This window comes from Megalobrama amblycephala, linkage group LG13 (genome assembly GCF_018812025.1).
Source record: "Megalobrama amblycephala isolate DHTTF-2021 linkage group LG13, ASM1881202v1, whole genome shotgun sequence".
Lineage (NCBI taxonomy): Eukaryota > Metazoa > Chordata > Actinopteri > Cypriniformes > Xenocyprididae > Megalobrama > Megalobrama amblycephala.
Genome location: NC_063056.1, coordinates 41,941,346 through 41,951,088, shown reverse-complemented (window position 1 = coordinate 41,951,088; position 9,743 = coordinate 41,941,346). Strand labels below are relative to the sequence as shown.

At 31.7% G+C, this 9,743-nt stretch overlaps 1 protein-coding gene across 1 annotated transcript in view; it reads left to right on the top strand.

Moving 5' to 3' along the window:
- Positions 1–841: 841 nt before the first annotated feature.
- etfb (electron transfer flavoprotein subunit beta) overlaps positions 842–9,743 on the top strand; it is a 10,714-nt gene continuing 1,812 nt past the window's right edge. Inside the window, exons 1-5 of the mRNA XM_048152715.1 lie at positions 842–999; positions 3,801–3,959; positions 6,532–6,690; positions 6,782–6,844; positions 7,035–7,193. Coding sequence (XP_048008672.1) covers positions 946–999; positions 3,801–3,959; positions 6,532–6,690; positions 6,782–6,844; positions 7,035–7,193 — 594 coding nt within the window. The 5' untranslated portion in view covers positions 842–945. The remainder of the gene's footprint in view (positions 1,000–3,800; positions 3,960–6,531; positions 6,691–6,781; positions 6,845–7,034; positions 7,194–9,743) is intronic.

Here is a 9,743-nt window from a genome sequence, read left to right as displayed (position 1 = left end):
ACATGCATTTTGTATGATCTCTCTTATTTTGTTAAAATTATTCACATTTTCACAGATTCTGCAAGTGGTTCACATACTTTTTCTTGCAACTGTATATATACAAGTCCTTCTCAAAAAATTAGCATATTGTGATAAAAGTTCATTATTTTCCATAATGTAATGATAAAAATTAAACTTTCATATATTTTAGATTCATTGCACATCATTGATCAATTTTTTGAGATAGGAATTTTGGGGTTTCATGAGCTGTATGCCAAAATCATCAGTATTAAAACAATAAAAGACCTGAAATATTTCAGTTGGTGTGCAATGAATCTAAAATACATGAAAGTTTAATTTTTATCATTACATTATGGAAAATAATGAACTTTTATCACAATATGCTAATTTTTTGAGAAGGACCTGTATATATATATATATATATATATATATATATATATATATATATATATATATAAACCTATAATCAAAATATTATTACACAAAAAAAATTAAAAAGAAGTGTACTGTGGTTACTGTTGCTTGTGACCAGCAGATGACCTTAGCGAGCGCTTCAGACAATCTTTTTGCCAATATATTAAATTTCTAAGTCTTTGAAAGCTCGTTTCTCTCACCACATATTTTTATAATTTGATTTAATATTATTGAGTGAGGTCAAGATATTCTACCAGCCCTGCGTTTAGTTACAACAGTCACACAACCTTTAACCTACTTACAGAGGAACCAGTTGTAAGTCAGTTTCAGTCAGAGCACCCAGCGTTACTGATTGGCCACAGCTCAGCTTTTGATTGACAGCTCCCTGATCTGAGCAGTTCTATTGGCTAACAGAATGGGCGTACGCTAAACCCCGCCTCAAATGGTGCCACACCGACACCGCTCCGGCTGGATCCTTGTGCTGAAGTTCACTCATGCCGCGGTGATCCGTCGAGCAGAGCGAGATCCACGATGAACGCCCGGGTTCTGGTCGGAGTTAAACGGGTCATTGACTATGCTGTCAAGGTATACATCAGATAATCGTTCAATCAGCTGCTTTTAATTATGAATAAACACGGTGTTGTCCTACTTTGGGCAGTTTATGGCATGGAAAGAGCTGACTGTAGGCCAGCTGTTCTGTGGAATGAGGGTAGTTTAGGAAACTGGGTTGTTTGATGAAGGTCAGTGTTAATAATATTGTTATTTGAATTAATATCTAATGAAGAGTTATGGCCGTGGGATCAGAATAGCGAGCTATAATCTTCTGTCCAGCTGTAGTTTTACAAACATGCACATTTTGTGTAGCATTATAGTACATCTGGGGCTAGTTGCATAAATATAGACATTTTGCTTTCTTAAAGGATTAGTTCACTTTCATATTAAAATTTCCTGATAATTTACTCACCCCCATGTCATTCAATATTTATGTCTTTCTTTCTTCAGTCGAAAAGAAATTAAGTTTTTGAGGAAAACATTCCAGGATTTTTCTCCTTATAGTGGACTTCAATGGACTCCAAACGGTTGAAGGTCAAAATTACAGTTTACAGCGATCCCAGATAAGAAATAAGGGTCTTATCTAGAGAAACAATATCTCATTTTCTAAAAAAAATTAAAAATGTTATAAGTTTTAACAATAAATGCTAAATAAAATAACTGCCCTCCTCAGGTCAAAGTTTGAACTAAATTGTCATATACAATATGCTAGTGCAAGTATATAACAATTAGTTCAATTATTATTATTTTTTTTTTTTTTTTTATGACATTGAAGGAATTCGTAACATTTTAATTGGCTTTTATATTTAAGTTTATATTATTAATTACCCTTGTCAAAACATGTGGGTCACCATTAAAGGGACAGTTCACACAAAAATAAAAATTCTGTCATTAATTACTCACCCTCATGTTCTTCCAAACCTGTAAGACTTTTGTTCATCTTCAGCACACAAATGAAGATCTTTTTGATGAAATCTGAGAGCTTTCTGTCCCTCCATTGACAGCTATGCAACTACCACTTTGACGCTTCAAAAAGCTCATTAAGAGATTGTAAAACTAATTCATATGAACTGAACGGTTTAGTCCAAACTTTCTGAAGAGACTTGATCACTTTATATGTTGAACAGATTGAATTTAAGCTTTTATTCACATATAAACATTCATCAACTCACATCAGTTGTGGTAAACGGAAGCTCAAGCATGTTTGCTTGACGTGCGAGAACCAATGAGGTTCATTCTCATGTTACGCATCACCTTTGAGCTTCCGCAAGAACCAATGAGGTTTGTTCTCACGCGTCAAGCAGGTTCGGTGAACTATCCCTTTAATCTGCATTTTCTTTCCCATCTGGTGTCTATATATGAAGACTTTAGATGCAAAAGCCTCTCAGTGCCGTCTGAAATTCAAGCTCGTATGTTTAGGTTCAGTAATTTCACTTTAATGATAATTAATAGGTCCTTTTCATTGCCATTAAAGTGAAATAACTGAACATAAACATACAAGCTTGATAAAAATGCTAATTTTTTAAGAAAATTTCAGATGGCACTTAGAGGCTTTTGCATCTGAACTCTTCATATGTAATTGCATTTATATATGTACATGCTCACATTTATATGTAGTATGTGAGAAAATGGCATTCTGTCAATTATCATATACAAGTAATTTATATAATTACATTTATCTAAAATATAGGGGAAGAAGCAAAGAAAGTTTATGAATTTATCATCTTAAGGTCACACTAAAGAGTGTTAAAAAAATACCTCATGCCGCTTAACATCATTTTAATTATTAGTAACACCACTGACAACTTTTCAAGATACAAAAGTATAACATAAGCAAATAGCTTTTTATTGATCACTAAATAAGCAATATTTTGTTTATAGTATGCAACATTTTGCACCCAGTGTGCAAAACCATATTCTTCCATTTCCAGTGTGAACGAAACTGATGTAATATTATCAGCTGCGAACATCTATATTTTTGACTCATTATTTGATCAAACTACCTTTTGTGTAAATTAATATGTAAATGAAGAGCCGATACTACAAAAATAACACGTATATGCTATTCGAAGTTGCAGTTAAAGTGTTTTAAAGCATCTGTGGTTTTCTATAAGAATGAATTACATTGCATTTTGCCATTTAAAAGTGAACAAACATGTGATCTGAATACTGATTTTCCCATTTAGTATGTAATCTTTGTTCTTGTGACCTTCTGTTTTGGCCATTATCATCAAGTAATCAGATAACAAATGAGTTGCTATGTTGTAATTTATTGATTGTCAGATCATATTGATCAGGCTTGTTATCAATACATTGTCAAATGTCTCAAATCTGTGTCATTTTGATCTTTTCAAATCAGATTCCAATGAGCTGGAGCTGGATGTTCAACGTAAATAAGCTTGTGTTCGATGTAATTTAAGATCATGAAACCTCTGCTGTGATCCATATAGCAACTTATTGATCTGGAAGTATGTGGCCTCAGTACTGCTAATATCAGCTGCTTGGCTTACAGACCAATCAGTCTGTGTTGTCAGCATGCCGTGGATTATGAAACTGCCTCCGTGGTTTCAGAGTCTGTCTGTGTCCTTCATGCCACCCTTGTCATAGTATGTGCACAGGTCATCTGAGGTCAAACATGTCGCCTCTTACTGTGAATGTTTTGGACAACCTCCAGTTCTGCCTTGTGAAAGTCACCGTCTCGATCCAGCAATGTTGCTATGAATGATAATGAGTCGACCTAGATAAAAGTTGAGCGTAGAATGAAAAGTCGTATGATGGCTTTGTGTTTTTTCTTTAAGATTACGCCACTGTCTCTTTATCTCTGCCCACCTCAGATCAGAGTCAGGCCGGACCACACCGGAGTGGTTACAGACGGGGTCAAGCATTCGATGAACCCTTTCTGTGAGATTGCAGTGGAGGAGGCCGTCAGACTCAAAGAGAAGAAGCTTGTTAAGGAGATTGTGGCTGTCAGCTGTGGTCCTCAGCAGGTTCAGGTAAGAAATACACAAGTTTGTACAAGAAATACTGTGTGTGTGTGTGTGTGTGTGTATATATATATATATATATATATATATATATATATATATATATATATATATATATATATATATATATATATATATATATATATATATATATATATATATATATATATATATATATATACACACACACACATATACACACACAGTACAGTCCAAAAGTTTGGAACCACTAAGATTTTTAATGTTTTTAAAAGAAGTTTCGTCTGCTCACCAAGGCTACATTTATTTAATTAAAAATACAGTAAAAAACAGTAATATTGTGAAATATTATTACAATTTAAAATAACTGTTTTCTATTTGAATATATTTCACAAAGTAATTTATTTCTGTGATCAAAGCTGAATTTTCAGCATCGTTACTCCAGTCTTCAGTGTCACATGATCCTTCAGAAATCATTCTAATATGCTGATCTGCTGCTCAAGAAACATTTAATGTGTACAATTGTACAAAATATTTGTGTACAATATTTTTTTTCAGGATTATTTGATGAATAGAAAGTTCAAAAGAACAGTGTTTATCTGAAATCTAATCTTTTGTAACATTATAAATGTCTTTACTGCCACTTTTGATTGATTTAATGCATCCTTGCTGAATAAAAGTATTCATTTCTTTAATTTCTTTTCAAAAAAATAAAAATAAAAATTCTTACTGACCCCAAACTTTTGAACGGTAGTGTATAATGCTACAGAAGCTTTGTATTTCAGATAAATGCTGTTCTTTTGAACTTTCTATTCATCAAGGAATCCTGAAAAAAAAAAAAGTACACAACTGTTTTCAACATTGAAAATAATCATAAATGTTTATTGAGCAGCAAATCATCATATTAGAATGATTTCTGAAGGATCATGTGACACTGAAGACTGGAGTAACGATGCTGAAAATTCAGCTTTGCATCACAGGAATAAATTACTTTGTCAAATATATTTAAATAGTACACAGTTATTTTAAATTGTAATAATATTTCACAATATTACTGTTTTTTACTGTATTTTTAATTAAATAAATGTAGCCTTGGTGAGCAGACGAAACTTCTTTTAAAAACATTAAAAATCTTAGTGGTTCCAAACTTTTGGACTGTACTGTATGTATATCTCGAACACACCTAATGAATCAGCTGTTTGAATGAATGAATGACTCATTTAGACATTTACCGCCACCTACTGGCAGTTTTAGTTTCTTATTTAGAGTATCATTTCATTAAAAAATGATTTCATATTTTAGGGTAGTTTGCCAAAAAATTAAAATTCTGGTTATTTACATTTATTCATCATCATGCCATTTCAAACCTGTATGACTTTCTTTCTTTTGTGGAACATAAAAGAAGATCTTTTGAAGAATGTTGGTAACCAAACTTTTTTGGTCTGTAAACATATCTAAATACTAATTCATATGCAAAAAAACAAAAAACATTGGCTGTTGTAGCCTAAAGGTTTGTGTAATAAATTCTATGTTGAATGAAATGAAAATATTTCTTTCTAAAGCTATTTTTTGTAATGTCTATTTGATGCTTTTCTCATTTAACACAATAATGATTTTAAATTATCTTTTGGGGGTCATTTCTCAGCCAAATTTGATGTGCAATTAATTAGATTAATTCATCGCCACATTGTGTAATTAGATAATCGCTTGACAGCCGTGTGTGTATAAAACGCCTGTGTTTATTTACAGTAAAATTTGGTATTTTGAAATGTTATTAAAATTAAAAATAAGTGTTTTTTTATGTGAATATATTGTAAAATGTAATGTGATCAAAGCTGAATTTTCAGCATCATTACTCCAGTCTTCAGTGTCACATGATCCTTCAGAAATCATTCTGATATGATGATTTGAGGCAATTCCTATTATCAATGTTGGGGGGAAAAAAATCTGCTTAATATTTTTGTGGAAACCATGATACACCACCAATCAAACAATTGAGGCAAGTATTAATTTTTCTAAAAATTATAAATTTATTTAAAAATTAATACATTTATTCAGGAGGATGCATTAAATAAATAGATGTCAAAAATTGACATTTAAAGACATTTACAATGTTACAAAAGATTTCTATTTCAAATAAGTGCTTATTTTTAACTTTCTATTCAGAAAAAAATCAGGAAAAAATGCATCACGTTTTCCACAAAAATATTAAGCAACAAAAACTGTTTTCAACATTGATAATAACCGTTATTAATAATGGTGCACCAATAATAATTGAGCAGCAAATCAGTATATTAGAATGTTTTCTGAAGGATCATGTGACACTGAAGACTGGAGTAATAATAATAGTATTTTGCAATATTACTGCTTTTTACTGAAGTTAAAAAAAATGTTCCTGAAAGAAGTATGTAATATATGATAGTGCATATATATTACTTTAATTATATAACTATTTATTGTAAATAATTTGAGAAAATGGCTTCACCTTGACCTTTGTGATGTAATGTAAAAACAACTAAAAACATTAAGAGTTTCATGTCTTGAGAGAATATTAAACCACAGTTATTAATTTCTGGGTGTCGCATTAATATCCATGTTGCAGGAGACGATCCGGACCGCTCTGGCCATGGGTGCGGACCGCGGCATACATGTGGAGGTGTCTGGAAAGGACTACGACGCGCTTGGTCCGCTGCAGGTCTCCAAGATTATGGCTGCTCTCGCTAAGAAAGAAGAAGCGGATCTGATTATTCTGGGTAAACAGGTAGCTGACGGTTAATTATTGTACTGTATTAACAAATTACTGAACATTCATCAATTGATTTCATGATATTGTGGTAATGTTCTTCTTTTAGGCCATAGATGATGACTGCAATCAAACTGGACAGATGACGGCAGCCCTGTTGGACTGGCCGCAGGTTTGTTCCCATCTGTGTATTTAGTAATGTTTGATATGATTTGAGTATGATGGTGATCTTTGCATGAGCGGTGTTCTTCTGAAAATGTAAAAATTGAGTCTAAATTGATGTTGGATCTGCCTGTTATGTCACATTTTGTCTAAACTGAGAGTGACCAATAATTCCCCACACTTATTATATCTTTTTCTAGGGAACTTTTGCATCTGAGTTGACCTTAGAAGGAGGCATGCTGAAGGTGGTGAGAGAAATTGATGGTGGTTTGGAGACCATTAAGATCAAAATGCCAGCTGTGGTGACTGCTGACCTTCGTCTCAACACTCCCAGATACGCCACGCTGCCCAACATCATGGTACGGTAATGCAACGCTGCACTTCACTGCACACCCATAGGGATTAAAGTATGTTTATTGCACTAGTGGCAATGCCAAGATCATAGGTTCAATTCCCAGGGAATGCATGAACTAATCTAATGCATACCTAGAATGCAATTTAAGTTGCTTTGGATAATATGTAAATTAATTTTTTTCCCACTCAATTAAAACGACACCTTTTCTCGTAATAACGAGATATTATGTCGCTAAAACGGCATGTTTTCTCGTAATAAAGAGATATGTCATTAAAACGTCTTTTCTCATTATAACAACTTTTCTCGTAATAATGAGATTGATGTTAAAATGACATCTTTTCTTGTAATAACGAAATGTTAAAATGACACCTTTTCTCTTAATAACGAGATACGTCCTTAAAACGGCATGTTTTCTCGTAATAACGAGATGTTACATCATTAAAACAACGTCTTTTCTCGTTATAACATCTTTTCTCGTAATAATGAGATTGTTGTTAAAATGACATCTTTTCTTCTAATAACAAAATGTTAAAACGACACCTTTTCTCATAATAACGAGATACGTCATTAAAACAACGTCTTTTCTCATTATAACATGTTTTCTCGTAATAATGAGATTAATGTTAAAATGACATCTTTTCTTGTAATAATGAAATGTTAAAATGACACCTTTTCTCTTAATAACGAGATACGTCGTTAAAACGGCATGTTTTCTCGTAATAACGAGATGTTACATCATTAAAACAACGTCTTTTCTCATTATAACATGTTTTCTCGTAATAATGAGATTAATGTTAAAATGACATCTTTTCTTGTAATAATGAAATGTTAAAATGACACCTTTTCTCTTAATAACGAGATACGTCGTTAAAACGGCATGTTTTCTCGTAATAACGAGATGTTACGTCATTAAAACAACGTCTTTTCTCGTTATAACATCTTTTCTCGTAATAATGAGATTGTTGTTAAAATGACATCTTTTCTTCTAATAACAAAATGTTAAAACGACACCTTTTCTCATAATAACGAGATACGTCATTAAAACAACGTCTTTTCTCATTATAACATGTTTTCTCGTAATAATGAGATTAATGTTAAAATGACATCTTTTCTTGTAATAATGAAATGTTAAAATGACACCTTTTCTCTTAATAACGAGATACGTCGTTAAAACGGCATGTTTTCTCGTAATAACGAGATGTTACATCATTAAAACAACGTCTTTTCTCATTATAACATGTTTTCTCGTAATAATGAGATTAATGTTAAAATGACATCTTTTCTTGTAATAATGAAATGTTAAAATGACACCTTTTCTCTTAATAACGAGATATGTCGTTAAAACGGCATGTTTTCTCGTAATAACGAGATGTTACTTCATTAAAACAACATCTTTTCTCGTTATAACATCTTTTCTTGTAATAATGAGATTGTTGTTAAAATGACATCTTTTCTTCTAATAACAAAATGTTAAAACGACACCTTTTCTCATAATAACGAGATACGTCATTAAAACAACGTCTTTTCTCATTATAACATGTTTTCTCGTAATAATGAGATTAATGTTAAAATGACATCTTTTCTTGTAATAATGAAATGTTAAAATGACACCTTTTCTCTTAATAACGAGATACGTCGTTAAAACGGCATGTTTTCTCGTAATAACGAGATGTTACATCATTAAAACAACGTCTTTTCTCATTATAACATGTTTTCTCGTAATAATGAGATTAATGTTAAAATGACATCTTTTCTTGTAATAATGAAATGTTAAAATGACACCTTTTCTCTTAATAACGAGATATGTCGTTAAAACGGCATGTTTTCTCGTAATAACGAGATGTTACTTCATTAAAACAACATCTTTTCTCGTTATAACATCTTTTCTTGTAATAATGAGATTGTTGTTAAAATGACATCTTTTCTTCTAATAACAAAATGTTAAAACGACACCTTTTCTCATAATAACGAGATACGTCATTAAAACAACGTCTTTTCTCATTATAACATCTTTTCTCGTAATAATGAGATTAATGTTAAAATGACATCTTTTCTTGTAATAACGAGATATGCCGCCAAAACGGCATGTTTTCTCGTAATAAAGACGTTATGTCATTAACTACATCTTTTCTCGTTATAACAAAATGTTAAAATGACACCTTGTAATAACGATAAATTATGTCACTAAAATGGCATGTTTTCTCGTAATAAAGAGATGTTATGTCATTAAAACGACATCTTTTCTCATTATAACATCTTTTCTCGTAATAACAAAATGTTGTTAAAATGACACCTTTTATTCACATTTTCACAGATTCTGCAAGGGGTTCCCAAACTTTCACATACCACTGTATGTCGTTAAAACGGCATGTTTTCTCATAATAACTAGATGTCATTAAACAACATCTTTTCTCGTTATAACATCTTTTCTTGTAATAAGGAGATATGTCGTTATAATGACATCTTTTTCTCATTAAAACATTTTCTTGTAATAACGAGATAAAAAGTTAAAACAACATATTTTGTACGTGACTTGTAAGAAATATGCCTTTAT